The sequence below is a fragment of the Anabrus simplex genome, chromosome 8, assembly GCF_040414725.1.
Source record: "Anabrus simplex isolate iqAnaSimp1 chromosome 8, ASM4041472v1, whole genome shotgun sequence".
In the NCBI taxonomy this organism is placed as follows: domain Eukaryota; kingdom Metazoa; phylum Arthropoda; class Insecta; order Orthoptera; family Tettigoniidae; genus Anabrus; species Anabrus simplex.
Genome location: NC_090272.1, coordinates 23036328 through 23057678, shown reverse-complemented (window position 1 = coordinate 23057678; position 21351 = coordinate 23036328). Strand labels below are relative to the sequence as shown.

General features: G+C 40.0%; 1 protein-coding gene across 1 annotated transcript in view; it reads right to left on the bottom strand.

Annotated features, from left to right (window-relative positions):
- The window catches only part of RnrS (ribonucleoside-diphosphate reductase subunit M2), a 46204-nt gene extending 25054 nt beyond the window's left edge, over window positions 1-21150 (bottom strand). The window contains exons 1-4 of the mRNA XM_067152816.2: window positions 20983-21150; window positions 20715-20792; window positions 20445-20627; window positions 1913-2148 (exon numbers count right to left, since the gene is read on the bottom strand). Of these exons, the coding sequence (XP_067008917.1) occupies window positions 1913-2148; window positions 20445-20627; window positions 20715-20792; window positions 20983-21057 (572 nt within the window). The 5' untranslated portion in view covers window positions 21058-21150. The remainder of the gene's footprint in view (window positions 1-1912; window positions 2149-20444; window positions 20628-20714; window positions 20793-20982) is intronic.
- Between the last annotated feature and the right edge of the window lie 201 nt (window positions 21151-21351).

The window sequence follows — 21351 nt, the reverse complement described above, 5'->3', positions numbered from 1 at the left end:
ATCTGGGCACTTGCATGGGTTCTCAATGATGTGATGATGTAATGAGGATTGCTGTTGCCACTGTTCTTTCCAGGCGTCCGATACATTAAAGGAGGAGTCCTGTAAATTCATTGCAGTACGTCAAGAAGGGTGTCTGGATTTCAGTTTAGCTGGGGAAGCTGCTATGTCAGAATGAATAGGGAGGAGAGGATTGTTTTCAATTTTCTTCCACAAGTTAAGCAGTGACTGTGATCTTCTTAGGGATGGAGGTGGTATGTGGCTTAGGGTAGGAAGCCAGTGTGTTAGTTGGTCGGATGCATCCTGTAATGATGCACATTGCTTGGTTCAGCTGGGTGTCGACTAATCCAGTGTGAGCACTGTTAAGCCAGGTAGAGCAGCAATATTCAGCGACAGAATAAGAGAGTGCAAGAGCAGTGGATCTCAGCCAGGATGTACCTGCCAGCTTTTGGAGGATGTTATTTCTGGTTTTGATCTTGGCTGACATATTACAGAGGTGATTCCTGTAGGTCAAGGACCTGTCCAGGGTGACTCCCAGGTATTTTGGGTTACTACAATACTGTAGATTCTCTCCTCTGAATGGTATGGTTGGTTTGTACCCAGCACTTCTATTCCGCAAGTGGAAGGTAGACACAACAGTTTTCTTGGGGTTTGGTCTAAGGTTGTTCCGATAAAAGTAACTATCTAGAATCTTTAAGTCTGATGTAAGCGTCGACTCAGACTCATCGAAGCGTTGGTGTTGGGCAACCAACGCAATGTCATCTGCGTAGATGAATTTTCTGGATTTAGCTACAGGGGGAGTCCGGTGCCTTGGGATCTGCCTGAGACTTGCTCTCAAACAAAACTGTTGCTTCGGTGACATCAATCTCCGAAACCACAATCAAAAATCGCAATGCAATTACCAATTAAACATAAGAAATAAGCGGTGCTTTCGTAGACCATTCACACTTGGAAGCATAAAAAATTACCTGAAATGTTACATGAAGCAACATAGAGCTTTATGCTTACTCATAAATAAGAATTAAAACATCGACTGCAAATCAGAGAAATTCTGTGTTGTACTGGCCGGCTGTAATGCCAGTTTCCTATTGTCTTTGATAGAGCTTGCATTATGTGTGCCCATACGGCTGCACATTCTGTGAAAATTAGAAAACCTGTACAGTCTGAACTGTCATGGTATGCGCCAGATGAGACTTTGCCATCCTCGACATGTTTGAAGTAAGCAGTGATGAGCAAAATATTCTGTGTGCAGTGAAGTCAACGTTGGGCAATTCCATTTTTTTACGATCGTTGAACCAAACCATACAATACATTAGGGTCACTGTATTCTTATTTCTCTGTCATTTTGTAGCAGGACTCCAAGAAATGCTAGAGGCCTCTTGACTGCTTTGTGGTCCAGATCTCATATGTTTGCCCCCACAGACCGGTGCTCTTTTCTAAGATCAGGCAAGAATTTAATTTCTTGGAATTTTATTACTTATAATTCGCCAATGTTGGCACAGGGGTTGCGGGTTCGATTCCCAGCAGGGTTGAGAATTTTAAGCGTAATTGGTTATTTCCCCTGGCACGGGGACTGGGTGTATATGCTGTCTTCATCCTCACAATGCGCAGGTCATTTGCGGGCATCATATCTAAAGACCTGCATCAGGCCTCTCTGGAGGCCACACGCCATTATTATTTATTTCTGCCAAGTTAACTTCCTTTTCTCCTCAATTATATTGTGATCTATGCTAAGCAAGGTACACCTCGTTAAAATCTTGCAATGTATGTGCGAGCTCAGCTCGCCCCACCTTCTTGCTTTCCATACATGGCACTTTTACCCTCAGAACAGCTAAGGATTAAAAACTAATGTTCTAAAGCAAGTATTCTATTTTAGCATTACAGGGTTCTTTAAGAGAAAATATTAAGAACATACCTTTGAGCAGGGTCCTGGATGTAGGTATCTATTAACAAACTGTACATTTCTGAGTGGACATTTTCCATGGCAATCTGGAAACCATAAAAACACCGAGCCTCTGTGACCTGTACTTCTTGACTGAATCTTTCCACCAAGTTCTCATTGACTATTCCATCAGAAGCAGCAAAGAAAGCCAGGACATGAGAGATGAAATGTTTTTCATCAGGTGACAATGTAGCCCAGTGTTTCAAATCCTGCAACAAGTCATCACAGTCAAGCAAACAACATGCAGAATGTGGAATACAAGAGACTTAGACAATACAATTAAAATATGAAAACAGGGCTCTTAAATAGTCATTTAGTTTCAAAGTCAGACACATTATAAAAAAGGAAAATTTTCATGAAGACTTAAAGACCTATAACGTGTGTTAAAATATACAACTCAGAACTTGTGTTACGTTATGTGGACACGACATCTCAATTTAATGTCTTAGTTTGCCAACGGCTGTATGAAAAGAATCCCTTCAAACTTATCCCCAGGTATTTCTGGGGTACCAATTATAAAGGTGTTTGTTCGGGGTTCAAGGCCTGATACCCTTCCTGTTGCCACAAGATTTTTCAAGTGAAAATTCTAACCCGAGATCCTCAGCAGCTTGGGTGGAAATCCAGCAGGTAAGCAAGCTACTGTCTCTCTCCTGCCAATGTTTATACAGAGTGAATCAGCCACCCCCATTTCTTTGGATTTATGCAACCTGCAGTTTAGAACCAAACATGAAAAAATCATCTGAAAAATTCTTGTATAATTGCAAGAAATAAAAAACCAGCAAAAAGACAGCAAACAATAAGAGGAATGCTCTGTTTTGATCAGGGCCTAGGTTGACACAGAAAATGTTATGGTATAGGCTGTAGTAGGCCTACAGTGAGTTTCTCATCAGTTGCCCATTGACTCACAACTTCCCGTTACACAATGCAACGACAGCACAGGAATGCCTGCACATCGCGGTTCAGGTCCGTGCTTAGAATGTGTATTAAGTGTGGATCTGTCGCTTCAACTGTTCTCGAGTTGTGAAGTGCTACTTTGGGGTATAATTCTCATAATGCCTCCACATGTGCACGGTAGCGGAAAGGGTATTTATGTACGATAATTATGTGAAAACAGTCTTGCAGGAAAGTTGTTAGGTGATCGGTAATACAATTTCCAGCTGTACACCCTCAACATAGAGAGCCCGTGCAAACAAATTGAGAGGAACTGGTTTTTCACTAAAAAAGAAGCAAAGTGTTTAAAAAATTGTTCTTAACGAGGAAAAAAGAAAATGAAATCACAGAAAGCTTAGAACATGCCTAGAAAATCCCTAAGACAGCTTTGACAGAAGCCGGGGTTTCGAAGAGCTCAGCATGGCGGGCGACGAAAATGTTAAAATACCTCAAGTACGGAAGACGAACTTACACGTGTGAATTAGAGTTTCCTAAGACTATGCCAGGAATGTGCGGATGCAGGAGGGGAACATTTCCAACATCTCCTGTCATAAGGTACGAGCTTGTTTTCTTAGTTCTTAAGTACTAATTTTCTTAATTTTAATAGTTATCCCATGTCAAACGCGGATAAAGTGAGGGAAGTGCTGTACTTGTTGCTATGCTGCAAAGCGTGGAGTGATGAGCCAACAGGAGGCAAATAAGCTGGGCGCGTCTACCAGCCAAGTGATGAGAGAAACTCACTCTAGTTAATGGCAATGTCATTTTGTGTTTGAAGGTTCAAACCCCCTGCTAGCAAAATGTTTTTGATGCATTTATTCTAATCCCCTGTGAACAGCAATAATGAAATGAAATATGGCTTTTTTAGTGCCGGGATGTGTCCGAGGACTTCGGCTCGTCCCAGGTGCAGGTCTTTTGATTCGACGCCCATAGGAGACCTGCGCGGCGTGATGAGGTTGAAATGATGATGTACACGACACATACACCCAGTCCCCGTGCCAGGGGAATTAACCAATTATGGTTAAAATTCCCGACCCTGCTGGAAATCAAGCCTGGGACCCCTGTGGCCAAAGGCCAGAATGCTAACCATTTAGCCATGGAGCCGGACAGCAATAATGAAGATCAACAGTAAATACGATCATATTATTTCACATGCAATGTACTCGACTATGTTTACAGGCTCTTACAGCCAGAGGCATGATGGGATCATGGACCCACAGTGAGCCGATTAATGCGGAAAGTGCTCAAAATGGCAGGTATGCTGATTATTTTCTCAATAGCAGTCAAATCCGTGAAGTGGTTGCTATGTCTACTAAGTTATGAAAAAAAGAAGCTGTGCTTGATGCTTTATTGAAAACGGCACACTGAAACAAGTGGCCGAAGCAACTGGCGTATCCTTGAGTTCCGTCCAGCGAATCAAGAATGAACTGGAAAGTCCAGGCAGGGGGAATCCTAGTCATTTTCAACACCTCGCAAGGAAAGACCCAGAAGATCTTGGAAGGCCACTTCAGACAATTTTAATGAAAAAGTCGTTCACCCCATGGTAAATAATTTCTACATTACAGATAAAAGGATACCTACTTTAACCCTTTGAGGGTCAGGTTTTCAAAGCACTGACATACCCCTTATTTGTTTTTTCAAACTCATAAATAAACCCCATTATAAATTAATGTAGAGGTATATAATGCATTATCTTTAAAAATGGCCAAGTCATGCATTAAAAAAGTGAAAAATCACAAAATCTTACAATCTTCCCTTTTTTTTATTTTTTTTTTATTTGGAGCGGTATTTGACAAAACGGGGTGGTGGACAATGTTGTTACAGTCTTTGCAGCGGTAGTCAGATTTTTGAAGGGCGGAGAAAAGTCCATTCGATGCTCCATTTCGTACGATGTCGGCATGTAAAAGATATCTGGCAACATATTTGGTGTTTACCTGACAAAATTCATTAATTTCAGCCACAGACGCCCAGGAGAGTTTTGGTTTACTCATTCTGCCACCCAGTGGGCCCAGAGTAAAAGGGAACGCCAAAATTGATGAGCAGACAGCCAGATGGCATCAAATTGAAATGTCTGCACACGGTAGCTGAGGCCATACATTATTATTATTATTATTTGGTCCTTTGGTTCTCTCTTTTGGGCTTATTTTGTCATTTGGAGGTGGGGAACTGATCACTGCAATGCAAGAACTGTAGGATTGATTTATAATGATAAAATAGCATACTTGCCAACTTTACAAAACCAAAAATCAGGAGATTTTGATGCAAAAATCGGGAAAAATCAGGAGCTACAAGACTTGTGCAATACAGTACTATGATATATTTATAACACTTATAGTCTCAAAGCCCGATACGAGGCTACAGGGCTAAAAATTACACACCTCCATTACCTCACAGAAAGTATGTGAGCGAGACGATTGGCTTCTGATAAGCCTTCCGAAACTAGTATGAACTCATGTTCCACACGTGTGAATCGGTCATGCACTCATATGCCATTACTTAGTAAATGCATAGATTACGGTAATATATTGCATCAAGTGCCTGCGCAATTATGTGAAGCTCAATGCTATTTGTATCAAATAACTAGCTGTTGTACCCAAGCTTCGCTACAGAATTCTCAGAAAGACTGTCCTTATAGTTTTCCCAACTGAAGTTAACATAGGCCATTACAATAACGTCAGTATGAATGTCATGATTAAAAGTAATGCTGTCATATGAAATATTCGATAAAATGGAAAACACATTTTCTCACTTTTAACGAAAAGTACTACGGTGTCGATCTAACAGTTGAAAGTTCTAGAGCTAGAACGACCAGACCCCAGACAGCTGCAAAATACTCCTGTGTCATTATTCCATTGAAGTGTGCACACTGCTCATTCCAATCACTGTCTCAGAGAAGGGATCAAAAAGCTGGAATACTATGACGATCCAGTGTGTTACATACCAGCAGTATCAGAAAATTTATGAACCAGAGAAATAGCATACTTAAGAAGAGAGATCTAACTTCCCAGCTACTTCCTGCCAATATTCAGGCAGGCTGTTATACTCGATACGCAGCAGTATTCCCATCTATCGGAGATAAATGCCAGCAGAATACACAAAGCACATCATAACAAACAATGGTCAACGTAATGTTATTGTTGATCAATTTTATGAGCTTTCTGTATTGCAGGCCTTCACATTTAGTTTTCTTCCGACTCTGCAATATTACAGCATCTTATGTAAAGTGAGTCCTTTCTTCATGACTCCCTTCTGTGCTATTATTTAAATAATTGTCCCTTCATGACTTTTTTCTCATTCTTATAATCATCTTCACAATTTAATCACCATCACCACCAATATTATTATAGTCGGTGTGGTAAAACTGAATAAGACATAAATAACCAGACATTGTACTCTCTATAACTTTTGTTATGTACTGTAGTAGTTTTCAATATGGCCAATAAGATAGGTAATTAAAAATTACATTTTTGGCACCTTCCCCTAAACTACCATTTCAAACAGGGTGAACAAAATGATTCATAGCGTAGACTGTAGTTCCTTACTTCCCAACTTCACATATCGATTTTCATTAAATTCTGTTCACCCATTTCTCGTACTTCGGCGCTGATATGGACTTGGCAACAAAAATCTAAATTCATGAATATATCGATCATATCCGGTACGGTAAAAATGTATAAGACGTAAATGATAGGAATTTTCATAACTTTAATTACGTAGTATTTATTGATAGGGCCAATAATACAATATTTGAGAATGAAATTTTAGGCCTTCCCCTAAACCACCATTTCATTCAGCGCGAATAAAATTATTTATGGCCTAGATTGTAGCGACTTATTCCTCGACTTTATATACCGAATTTTGTTAAATTATCTTCAGCTGTTTTCTCGTGATGGGCGTACATACATACATACAGACATTACGGAAAATTAAAACGCGCATTTCTCCTTGTTACTATGATCACGACCGGTACAGAAATATCATTCATTTTAAATTCTGAGCAATGTACAGACACTCTTATGTATATTGAGGTAAATTAAAATTAGTCAGAAATGGCTCCAGATGGTTCCTAAAATTTCTAGAAAAGTAACTAGTTGTGATCATTGAAATTCTGTCAATGAATTACTAAAAAGGAATCCATATATAGCGACTCGAATCTGAATCCCTGGAATCGACTAGACTGATGTGAACGAACCACCGCTGTCTCAATGTCTATATACTGCCTGCTCTATGCTATGCGGTTAACATGCTTCTCAACGTGAGCTCTTAGTGCCACGAACCTCCGCTAGGGGCGCCAGCTAACGCACCCAACTTATCTCCGTACCCGCGTTGTTGTGTTCTAGTGCGTTTGCATCGAGCATTTATGTGTGTGTCTCTGGTTGTAAAATGATTAACTGGTGTGTTCCTCTCGGTATATCAAGGCAGGAAATATAAATTCTTCAGGTGTGAGGATTCCTGTTATCCCCCCCCAAGTAAAGAACTTTGGGGAAAATTGGCTTAACGCTATATCAAGGCAAGGATCAACCAAGGGTAAGCAATGGATTCCATCCGATTATTCTCGTGTTTGTAGCCTGAAGTTTAGTGATGGAGCTAAAAGATAAAACTAAAAGAAAAATATATTGAAGACAGAGAGCGTGCCTAGTCGGTCTTCGAATTACCCCCATTACCTTCAAACCAGAAAAAATTCTCTACGAAAGACCAGACAGCGACAAGATATTTCTTCGGAAGAAATCTGTGATAAAACAAGCTCTTCAACCGCAGGAAATACATTGGATGACGAGTACGAAATTCATTTGAACAACGATGTATCAAACCAACTCAATATTCCAACGAGTAAGAATGACAGCAGTGATCAGAAAATTAGACATTAGAGGCTCCGATCAAGAATTCTGAGACTGCGATAACAGCTGATGAGTAACCATAATGAAGTTAACAGACTACGGAGACAATTCGAAGACAACCCAGAAAGTGATCGTCTGAATAAAGTAAAGGAAGCAGCCAAATATAAAGGGACAACGACCGTTTTTAAAATTAAATTCATTATTTTCGCATGACAAAACCCGGGCAGTCAGAACAAATCAGGCGGTACTATGTGGTGTGGGGAATGGTATCCCAAAAGGTCACGAATATGGCAGGACTCCTGGTCTAGTGTCAGCTCCGTCACAAAGTACTCTGGACAGGTAGCCTAGTATTTGTCAGGATTTCCCAATTAGTGAAGGAAAGACTTAGAGGTGAATGTAAAACTCTCAGACCAACAGAGAGGAGTGTAACAGTGATCGCCGATTAAATGGTTGATTAGGTATGGCTTCTCTACGACCGAACCAGTGACAAGTTCATTTGCGTGGTCAATGTTGAAGGTGTATATTGTAAAATCTCCTGCTCTCGCGAATAAACTGTTGTGTTTTCTTGTGTAATCCGACTTGTAATCCGAGTTCTCTAGTCCTGCTGTCTACTTCCTCGTTAAAGGCTTAGAAGTCTCCGATCTATCACTTTTAGCTCAGAAATGATTACTGAAGTGCTTTTCGGCAAAACAATCCAGATTGTGTGCATTTCTATTCACCAGCAGATAAAATACTTACAATGGTTGAATGATATCATCGAGTACATTAAAATAATTCGGTTGGAATCAAAACGTGAAAAACTGAAGTGCCCGACTAATAAGACGGCAGATGCTGTCTCGCTAACTGTGAAATCTATAGTGGAATGTGTGTCTTATTTGTTACAAAAACGGTTATTTTATGTTCTGACTAGATGATTTTCTGGAGACGCAATATAAGCTCTATTTAGTTCAGTGAGATTGGGTGGTGGATTTAATGACATGACGAACGCACGCATTATGTGCCGTAAAACGCATCCTGAAATCTGGTTATGAACAAAGGGTCAGCGAAATAGTGATAGGAATGTTTTGCGTCCACTGCTGGTAAATAACAGTAATAAAAGGACTGAAAAGGTGCTCCGTTACTCGTGTCGAGAAAATTCTGAAATGTTTATGTACCATGCAGCAGTGGGCAGCAGTGGGATGATCCTAATGTATTTACTGTAACTGGTAATATTTTATATATTTTACGTTTCTATATCTTAAGCCAAGCTCAAATGTGAAATGTAAGGTTTTGTATGTGCATTATCTTTTCAGTTAGTAACATGTTAAGAATTATTTTTCATTTAATATTGGCTTTACGGACGAACTCTCATTTAACCAACATGTGCTCTGGGTGCGGTAAGTGCTGCCATCTGCAATGTCGCTGCAAACGCAATTCTCGCGGCATAGAGCAGGCAGTATATAGAGATTGAGAATCGATATACAGGTTTCAATAATCATCGCACATTCGCGCACATTTCTCGCATTAGTAAACGTCGATATTTCGTTTGAAAGCGGCCAATGAGTGAAGGACTTCCGGCCACTGGCGTAAAAACAAGCTGAAATGGCGGGATTTGAAAACAAATGTTTGAAGTTCACCAAAAAATAAACAAAAATCGGGAGAAATAATAGAATAATCGGGAGGCGGGAAAAACTGTAGAAAATCGGGAGTCTCCCGCCTAAATCGGGAAAGTTGGTAGGTATGAAATAGCATGAGCTGAGAAAATATAGGAGTGTAGATGAATGTATCAATAGACCAGAATTTTTTCCTTTCTTTCTTTTTTTTTTTTTTTCTTATGTGGTATATTTGTGTACATGACCCTCAGCATAATTCCTAAAAATCAGTGCACTCCTTTCACAATGACATGAACATCATTTCTGTACTCAGGCTGAGAGAGGAGTACCCGGATAATTATTTTTCATGAACTGTGCACGATACAAGTTTTGCACCTCTCTACAGAGTGGGGCTTTAATAATTCTTTTGTCACTATCGCTTATTCCTTTACGCTCGAATAGGAAATTTTCAGGAAGGAAATAGTCAATCTTCATCCATATGGGAAAAATCAGAATCATTCGATAAAAGTCTGAACACTTTCTCACTATCTAGTACTACTTCAGCACTAATGCATGCAGCCATGTTCGTCTGCTAGCAGTTGGCTCGTAAAAGCCGTAGACACAGATATGCAAAAAGTGATTTTACGCTTCTGTGGCGGTATGAAGAAGCGTAAGCTTATGTAGCCAATAGATGGCAGATAGTGTGTTTTTGAATCGTTGCTCAAACACATAGAGAAGCAAAGATATGACACTCAGAACTTCCAACGTGCAATATATTGCGCCGTAACTTCTGTGGCACTTCCTGCCATATGCAATACAGCAGAAGTCTGTTATAGCGAGAGTTCATAACGGCGAAAAATTTACTTGCTATAACGGATTGTCTTTATAAATTTAGATGGGAACAGCTTTACCGAAATTTAACCAGATGCATGAAAATATAATCTTGCCAATCTGAAGTAAGGTGCATCGCATTCTAACTCAATTTCAGTGGAGAGTATTAAAATTAAGCGTTCGTTTACTTAGCCTTATTTCTAATGAGTTAACGGCTGCTATCGACCACGTTATTTACGTATGGTACGAAAACATGTTCTCTTTCGTTGCTAATTTTCTGTACAGAACAGCAGTTGACAGGTATTACTAATCGACTTCGACATTACCTTCGAATGTCAACGGGGTAGCTCGGAAGTGCACATAGCGAGAAAACGATACCAAAGGTTGCATCTTGTGGCAAACGCTTCAGTTTTCTTATTCAAACTGTGTCACCTAACTTAACCGCATATGTACCCTGAAAACAGATCTTGACCACCAGCAGAAAAGTGATAAACTTGCAGCTATAAATTTAGATGGGAGTAGCCTTTCCGTACTTTACGCATTTATTACGAAAACATGTTCTTTTTCATTCCCATTTTTCTTTATGGAACAGCAGTCTGAGGGTATCGCTGACTCTGACTTCACGTTTGAATCTCGACGAGCGAGCTCGCTAGTGGACAAAGCGTGAAAACAATACCCAAGACGATTTATCAAATGCAATATAATCGCTGGGTGCATAAATGTCAGTAATGGAAGAAATTGCCCACACTTAATCACTCCTAATAATGGATGTGTCAGTGATAGGCTCTCGCTGTAACCAAAGGATAATACACAGTTTAATATAGGAATTTTGAAGGGGCAAACAAAACAGCCATTATAACAGGGTTCTCATTATGTGCAGTGTCCAACTTGTTGACTGAATGGTCAGTGTATTGGTCTTCGGTTCAGAGGGTCCCGGGTTCAATTCCCGGCCGGGTTGGGGATTGTAACCCTCATTGGTTAATTCCATTGTCCTGGGGGCTGGGTGTTTGTGCTGTCCCCAACATCCCTGCAATTCACACACCACACCTAACACTATTCTCCACTACAATAACACGCAGTTACCTACATATGGCAGATGCTGCCCACCCTCATCGAAGGGTCTGCCTTACAAGGGCTGCACTCGGCTAGAAATACCCACACGAAATTATTATTATTATTATTATTATTATTATTATTATTATTATTATTATTATTATTATTATTATGTGCAATACTCGTTATAGCAGACTTCTACTGTATATTGCTCCATGACTCAAAACGGGCTAAGAAGATTAATCAAAATTACACACAAGGACGCATGTTTTACGCTAGAATTGGCTTCTTTAGTCATCGGATGTACAAGCAAGAACAGCACTGTACAGTGGAATTCATGCAAGGGAAATTGCATAATTGGAAATAAGTAACAGACTATGATTTTTTGAGAACTCTAAAATAAAGAGTACCCAAGAAAAACATACAATACATTGCTAATTGTTTGCGTCACTCTGAAATTGTTCCAATTTCATGTGGCAGAAAATGCTTAACATGGTAACAAAGATAACAAGAACGAGATCAAAAAGCACAACCATTCTTCTAAAAAATTTCTAATTAGCATACGCCTATGAAAAAGACACCAAGTTCACAATAATAGATTAAACCCTTGAAGGTTCCGTGAACATAAGACTTGCGTACAATGTTTCACTACTCCAGAGTCCGACTTCATGGCCGAATAGTTAAATATGCTGGCCTTCAGTTCAAGGATTTAATTCTCGGCTGGGTCGGGGATTTTAACCTTAACGGATTCATTCTGATGAGCCGGGCCCCAACCTCACAGTTGCGCAGGTCACCTACAGGGGTGAACTCGATGCCCTTCGGAGGCCACACACCACTACTATTACTACAGACTAGCACAACAGGTACCACAGCGTTTGTAGAGGGTGGCTCCGCCATATACCATATGATTTGTGAGTGCATGATTTGCAGGGATTTTGCCCTCATTCAAGGGCTATGGGCAGTTGTGAAACTAATATTTTGAACATCCAGTTTTGGGTCCGTCACTGTTCTATGCAGTGGGTTTCAAAATTCTCATAAAAAAGTTCACAACCATCCCTTGTTAGTGGTGCATTAAACCACGACTTGTCAAAACAATGCACTTCATAATAATTTCTCACGATAGCTTTACAAGTCTTACTGGCACAAGAGACGAACCTGTGGTACTTCCGCACCCGGTGTGCAACACATTTACAAAGAGAAAATGTATGGGAAAATGATGTGTAGCAATACCTTAAGTGGCAGAAAAGAGAGAATAATATCTGCCCGGGACTCATCATCCTATCCACAGAGGTATTCTTACTTAAAGAGAGGAATTGAAACGGATACTGTGTAAATCAGTGAAATTCAACCAGTTTGTGTGTTGCTCCATCGAAGTTTCTTCAAGTCTGCAACAGAGCTCGCATGTGTCCAGCAACAGGGTTGCCACATGTGGTAAACGGAAGTCTGTCCAGGCGAATGGCTTTGTTACAGGATACTAGAGACCTGCATGCTGCTTTGCAGCCTAACCTGGGTAATTACATCTGATGCCCCCCTTTCCTTGCACACAGTTAGCAAGCCTGCCAACTGTCTTGCGATGTCATCCGAGCTGGCCATGTTGTATCTCTAACCTAATTTTTGCCCACTGGGTATGCCCATGCATTGATTATCCAGAAAAGCAAAGATCACAGACACGGACTACATTTCTGAACGAACATGAGCAATCTCATGCTTCAACCTCAGATTTTTAGCTCAAAACACAGGCTGAATGACCTCTCTCTTCCCTACAAACACACATACATAGCAGGAATCTACCATCGTCTGCCTCCGTGACAATTGATCAGTGCCTCGGCCCTCGGATGTCTAGTTCCATGCTGGGTCATGCGATTTTAATTGTGAATGGTTATTTCCCTTGGCTGATGCTTGTTGTTTAAAGGGGCCTAACATCTCGGTCATCGGCTCCTCATGGTATGAAATGAGACAAAATGGTATTACAATTTAAAAATCCATAATCCTCCACGGACCAGAATTCAAAAACGGATGGATATGAAGTTAAAACAATCACTGGATCCGGCCTGGAATGCTCCACATTCCCAGAAACTAGCGTTAAACAATAAGTATTACTGACCAATTGACTGCTTCTAAAGCACAATACTGACTCGATGATGCTTGTAGTCAAAACTGGTCCAAAATCCAGGTCAACGGCCCCTCACAATGGTACTCACCGCTAGGAAAATAGAACCATAGAATGTGTCATGCTGCAGTACTAATCAAAAGTAGCATAGACTCGCGGTATTCCACACATTATGGCACTATGCACAGGTAATGAAATTCGCACATGGAACACAGCCCTATGGTGTTTCGCACACTGTGGCGCTATTTACAGGCAACGCAAACCTATAGCGTTCCTTACATAAGTGGCCTAAACACAGGGTCCCACACTATCCCGTGGCATTTCTCACAGAGTGGGTACTAAGCATAGGCAAGGCAGAACCATGGTGTTGCTTATGTAGGGGTACGAATCACAGGTACTGTAAAAGCTGGCAATGCACTCTATTGCTACTAATCACAAACTTATTTTGTACCTAACATAGTGGTACTACGCGCAAGTATAAGTGACCCATGGTGTTCCCTGCGTGGTGGTACTAATCAGTAGTTGCATGGTTCTAATTTGATCATCCGTTTGTCGCCCCTTTTCCCGGAGGCCCCGGGTTCGATTCCCGGCCAGGTCAGGGATTTTTACCTGGACCTGTGGACTGGTTCGAGGTCCACTCAGCCTATGCGATTAGAATTGAGGAGCTATCTGACGGTGAGATAGTGGCCCCGGTCTAAAAAGCCAAGAATTAACGGCTGAGAGGATTCGCCGTGCTGACCACACAACCCCTCGTAATCTGCAGGCCTTCGGGCTGAGCAGCGGTCGCTTGGTAGGCCAAGGTCCTTCAAGGGCTGTAGTGCCATGGGGCTTGGTTTGGTTTTTGTCGCCCCTTACAACAGGCAAGGGATACCGTGAGTGTATTCTTCGTCTGCGTCCCACACCCACAGGGGGTGGCTGAGGAATGAGCGAATGTGCTACCCTCAACATTCCCCAAACTCTCACACTAAGTAAAACGCTACCCTACAACATGCCACCCACACGGGCCTGAGGTCTACTCTACAAGCCCTGCACCAGGCTAATTAAGTCACACTGCATTACAACATTCATACGTTAACTACTGTATACTGATAAACAGCAATCCGGCTTAATTTCTTAGTTTATCAGTAAACTAATAGACACGGTTTATAGAATATCTTTCGAATAAGTCATATCAAGAACAAGATGAGTTATACTTAAAATAAAAAAATTTATTCATTAACTCGTGAAGTCAAAACTATAAGTGAAACTGCCATTAATATTCAAGTCATACTAATGAAAAGACTATTAAAACTATACCCCGCGCACCTCAACATTAGTGCCATGGGTCACCACTTTTATCGCAAACACCCACGTGCGGAATGAGTGTCGCTTGTTTCCTTTTTGTGACCTTCCTGTGGGGACGTGATTCAGGGTGGGGGTGGGGTGCGTGTGCACAAAGTTGCCTATCTGTCTATTTAGGAACCAAGATAAACACTACATGGCCTTTTTTTTTGCCGTGCGGCGGTCAGCATGCACCGCAGCCATAGATAAAAGCCTCTTGAAGGGAGTAATGAACATATCTCTCCACTGAAATAAATTCCACGTAAGATTTGCATAATTTCTACTTCCTTATAATTTTATAAAGCTTGCTGTGCATGGTGTATATTTTTACCAAAAGACTTTCTAAAAAAATGGTACAGAGAATGTAAAGTTGCAAAATAACCCATTAGAATCTCGGATCGCATAGAACTGCAGGTTCTTTTCTTTATAGAAATGGAAGGGTCATTGCTGATAACTGTACCTGACCTTCCTGTTCACCATTTGGCATCACGAAATAGGGGACTGCCAATAACTATAATACTGCTTTGAAAATTATTCGCGTTATGTTCAGCACTTCATTTTGAAGATACCGAAGTCCCGGAAAGCAAGTTTTACAGATATTTCATAATTACTTTGGTCATTATATGTGATATACATGCAGGAGATTTTGTTTTCATGCTATTTTGAAACCAGAGATGTTAAGGGATTGACTGTACATAACAGAAGCACTGTCGTAGAATAATCAAAGCATGGAAGTTACAACAGCAAGGAATAGGAGATTCCTTTTCAGTTTGTAGAGAATTCGGTTCAGTTTGTAACCGAGACAATTGACCATTACAAGTTAAAGAAGATACCTTTCTGCAAGATGTGAAATGAGTGGAATGCTTCTTTCTGATCCCTGCCTCTACGTCTGACATTATAGAAATCCCCCTGCCCTAACGAATTCAGGCCAATGGCGTTTGCATGGAAAACTACAGGCCAAAGGCCAAGCGACTCAACCTAAGGGGAAGGGGGGAGGGGGTGGAGCTTACCCCCCCCCCCGAAGCTTGCCCCATATCACTTGTCTTGTCCAGGCCCTACCCTAACCAATCCACAACAATGGTGTTTACACAGGAAACTAAAGGCCTAAGTGGGCTTCGAGGCTCAAACCTGGGAGCTTACACTCCCAGACCCCTTTTGCTGATCTCCATATCAGTGGACTTGCCCAGGCCATACCTGTAACCTAACCATCTAGACCAATGATGTTTACATAGAATACAAGAGGCCTAACTACAAGCTTAAAGCCTCTTTGTAGCACTAACATGGAGGCTTACATCTCTAGACCACCTTCACTTGTCCCCAAATCATTGGTCTTCTCCACGATATACCATAACCTATCCAAATCAATGCTTTTATGTCAATAACAAAGTGAAATCTAATGTCCTATTATTACAACTTCCATGCTTTTCTCTCCTACTGTAAGTTTCTACTCAAGTATGACCAATTACCAATATTATTAATTAAAAAAAGCATACATTTCGGGACTAGAATAACTTCAAAATGTGAACATATGCAAGTAATTTTGAAAGCAATATTATAATTATTAGCTGTCCCCTACTTCTTTACCAGAGCTAAAAATAGGCAGGCATTTAAAATTTAGGAAATAGGCAATAAAATAATGAAAATAGGCACTAAAAAGAATAAAAATTATTCAGTTGGCTTGCGGAGCGAGATTTTTCAGTAGAGATTTATGTAATACAAAAATACTGTTTGTGCAAACCTTAATTTTAATTTACCCTAATAGAAAAAGAAAGTAACAAGGTCTACTCTTGACCAACAAAAGAGACAAAAAGTCACATACCGTACGCACACCTTTTAGCGATACATGGACACCCTAGTGCTGAATGGGTTGATCTCGGGTATCTTCAAGATTCGTATTGGCAACCTTTGAAACATAAACTATGAATCGCTTATGCATCGCTGTGTGACATCTGGCGTACACTTTACGTACTAGTACTGTTGTTGTTTACACAGCAAAGCCAAAAACTATAGAATTCATGCTGGGAACAAGATTTGCATCGAGAAATGTTATATACTGTTATTTAAAGTGTGTATGACACAGTTGTTGGCTTAAGATAATAAAGGTTTAGAAAATTCATATCGATCGATCATATTCTCGATTCAATTCAGATTTCATTTTCATTCAGTTGGCAGTATAACCAGAACCGCGAGATCTTCCTCCTTTCTCCCCCCCCCCCCCCCCGTACAAAGAAATATCGATAAAAGGTGTGCGGACTACAGGTTATAATGGAATAAGTGCAACAGACCTAAATACAAATGCAAGTAACGTGGATAGCACCAAGGAAATTACAGAATTCCATAAGAAATGCCACACACCCAGTGCCAGTATGACCAAGGAAAGTCAAGCCATCGTTATAATTTTACCTTCCACAGCCCAGCACTCACTACATTCAGCTGCACGCTGTACGACTGTCGTTTGTTTACACGCTCTGGTAGAATGTGTCGAGAGGCGATCAGGGCTGCCAACGTCTGTACTTAGGAACTAATGAGTGGTACTTATTGTTGCTGTTACTGGTGGTGATTATTGTTTAGGATTCTGGCCGTGGACAAGACGATTGGTCTAGACGGTTAGAAGCCGCGAAGCGACCTTAGGCACCTAGTTTCGTGAGGAAACTAGATTGGTGTGGACGTGCGGACGGGGACAAGACCATTGGTCTCTACATTAACGTAAGTATTAAATTACTGCTGTTGTGTATTTCACATTGTTTCCTTTACATGGTGTTTTTTCTTTGTGCTTTTATTCAGCTGGGGTTGGCAACACAATGTTATCTATCAGCATTGATTGCAATGATGTCACATTCCTTTCACACTGACCAATGAGATTGCGAGTAGTTACTCTAGACATGACAGATGGTGGCTGCTGCTCTTATTAGGTTATAAATGTACTTCTGGGGGCGGGATGGTGGGTTCCTAGGCATTGCAATGAACACATCTCTCCTCTACAAGGTATTCAAAGTAAGATTTACATTATTTTAGCTTCCTTATAATGTTATGAACTCTGGGTTGCAGAAGGAAAAATTATACCCCATGGTTTACTGACGAGTGTTATAAAATATGGAAACAAACATTTGATGTCCTACATGCAAAAAAAAAAAAAAGCACTAAAGGCCTATACAGCTACAGAGGCAGGGCTGGATTCTTGTGTTGATCCATTACCTTCAACTTAAATGAAAAAAAAAAAAAAAAACCATGATATGGGAAACTTTCATTCTGATTATTTTTAGTAAAAAAACAGTTTCAGTTACCACCCCCATAACCCCCCATACTCCCACATGCCCGCCCCATTTCTCCACTAACAACACATCACACATTTCGACTGCAGGAGCACGTCAGTCGAGAGCTGGACTCCACAGTCAGAAAACACGGGTATTACAAGCGGACCACGAAAGTTAATTTCGTTCATCAAAACTTACCTTAAAGGTTTCCTGTCTGTCACAGTTTTTAAATTCTTAATTTGATTTTTATTATCCTCTTTACGGAGTAGAAAACAAGACTGTTCAACTTCAATAACTAACATAACGTCAGCCTATGAATGAACACAATGTCAAGTGTACAGATACTTTTAAACTGCATCAGGGGACGAGAATATTACAACAAAAGACCTCTCCAGCTCAAAAACTGTTTTAACGACCACCACCTCATTTTTAATATTTATGTTTTTAACGAAAAACGTTTTAACAACTTCATACTGTGTGTCTAATGTTTTTAGTTTATATATTTTACTGAGGATGACCCTAGTTTGGGTTGAAAATGTCTGTTGAAAATTTAATCTTAATTGGATAATTAACACAATTTTGTACGATTTGTAAGAAGTTCAACCGTCATTATGGATCTAACATGAGATTTATAGTCTGTTATAAATACAGCCCATAGAGGTTAACATACAAACTAAAGGGGAACCCTTCTAGAAGAACTCTGATCATGCCAATCATCATCTGTAAGACAGTACTCCAGAGTTTGCTTCAAGAACTTCAAGCATAGAAGATGGAAATCCTAATAGATTTCTAATCCATTGGTACCCAACGACATCAGCGGAATGGAAAGGAACAGATTACGAACCGAGGCACAGTCCATTTCGCTGAACAAGGATTTCACCACACTATTTGCAAACCTGAAGTGTTTTATTTCCCCTAACTCAATACATTTGTAAAATGTGCTAAAAGGGGATGCGACATGTACCATGCTCGCATGTGCACTAAAAGACTAGGCCTAACTGAATTCTGGAAAGATAAATTCATTACCCAATGGACATTTCTCTGCGTTACTAATACAGTACACTGGAATTATATATTATAATTCTTTTCCACTGTTTAATTTTAATATGTAAATACTAGCAAGAAAATATCCATAACAAAAAACTTCGAAAAGGCAATGGAAGATAAAATAATAATGGGTCTTACTGTTCACACCTGTACGGAAACACTTTCATCTCTATTTAGTACTTCGATATACCCGAGATAAAAAAGGCATTTTGCCCAACTACTGGGCTTTAGTGATAACCTTCGAGTCCACAATAACCCCTGATAATTACTATTAGTAATAGGTTATGGTCCACCAGAAATCTGTTGAAAATACTACATGCCATGAAACTTGGTCAGGTAGGTTATTTCCAGTCTTATATTCTAATTATGCTAATTTCTAGACTTGCTAATATTATTCAGGTCAGGAAAACACATACTCTTCAAGATTGTAATGTTAAGTTTGAAATATCTCGATGGAATAGATACTGAGCAAGGACTAAATGAACAGTAATGATAAAAAGAACTGGTCTCCAGAAAAAAATTGGAATTAAATTATTGAGGGCTTCATCATATACACAAAGTAGGCAAAAAACTGTTCTAAAACAGAGAGTGGAGTATTCATGTAAATTGATACACCTTTACCATTATAATAATTTATTTACAGCAGGTAATAGCCATACAAGAGATCTAAAACTAATAAAGAGAATAATTAGTATTGACTAGGAGGATAATTAACTGTGCTTGTCGAATACACAAAGGCATTTGACCTAGTGAACCAGGAAGCTTGAAAACACGATTCGGAAAGGAGCACTACCTTACGAGGATAATAAAGAACATCCTCCACAAGAATAGCCTGCAAATAGATGACAGTATAGTCCAATCGGAACCAATAGAGCAAACAAATGGTGTACTTTCGGGAGATTCCTTGAGCCCGCTACTGTTCAGCATCGCTACAGCCAATGTCATAGGAGGTAGTGAAGACATTTCTATGTGGACGATATGGTTGTGGCATCAACATCAAAGGAAACCCTACAATCGTCCATTGATAAACTTTCCACATGGGCTCAGCAAAACGAGATGACGATAAACTGCACCAAGACAGTAATCCCATTCCGTACAGGTGGGAAGCTATCCACAAATGATCACGTACTAATGGAATGTGAACCGCTGCCTATCGTAAATCATTTCAATTACCTAGGAATAATACTACAAACGCAAGGGAACATCTTCACACGACATGTCAGGGAAAGAACAACATCCGCCATAAAAGCCATGTAGGACATGATACAATTGGGAAACCTATTCGTATGAACTGCAATGAAACTATTCAGAACAAAACTAACCCCAATAGTGATATACGGCATCCAGATAACTTGGGATCATCTGACAGAAAAGAACCTTAGAGAAATAGAAACAGGCAAGTCTACTTTCCTCAAGATACACCTTTTACCAGTCTCGATAAAAAACATCTAATTCTAATAGAACAAAAGAGCATTCTTATGGGTGTTTATGAGATTGACTGTAACAAGTTACAACCAGCCATCAAAACTTGGACTTGACTCAATAAGCTCTTACCTTCGATAAGTCTACTTCTTCCACAGTCCAAAATGATGCTTCGGCTTTTTTGTACATGAGCCATATATCGTGGTACTGGATTGGGAAAATTACGAACCGTCTAGGGTTTTCTCGTAGAAGGGGTTCCAACTCCACATTGAAAGGTTTCCTTGATGGCTTGCTCTCCGATTTAACAACTCGAACCTATAATTTATCATATTATCACATTATTTTCACTAAAAATCCCTCCAATCTCATAAATGAAATAAAAATACAAGATAGCTTCTTTACCTCATCATTCTGATCAACGATGTTCAACTCCTTCTCGTGCAATACTCTGTTTTGTTTCACTGGCGACGATGCTGGAGACTGAAAGTCATGAATGCAAGCACACATTGATTATGCAGTACAACAGTAGGACTATGAAGTTAAGTGTGAAGATCTAGAAGCTTACTAACATATCTCTGAACAAAGTACAGTAACTACTTTACTACTGTATGATCTCTATGCGTTACGCAGAATACAGATAAAATCGATACGATAAAATACGGTAACTCACCTTTCTCTTCAAATGTAACTTGTTTAAATTAGAGGAAATGTTTTCCTTGTCCAAAATAATTGGCGCCAAAGACATTTTTCACGGCAGCTAATAACTGATGACGACTGTTCACAGAGAGACACTCCAGCCGAATGATGCATCCAACATTCTTCCCTCCTTAAACTATTAGAACTTGGCGCGAAATGTAACAGCTGTTTGTGCATGTCAACCAATAAGAACGAAATAGTGAAGAAGTGTATCACCCTGTTGCCAGACAGTAATTTTTTATTAAATCTGTAAATTTTAGCTGAGCGTTTCGATAATATACTTTATAGCAACTCGTTAGAAATTTCAAGAAGGCAGTTTATGGTCATTTTTTGAGATACATAT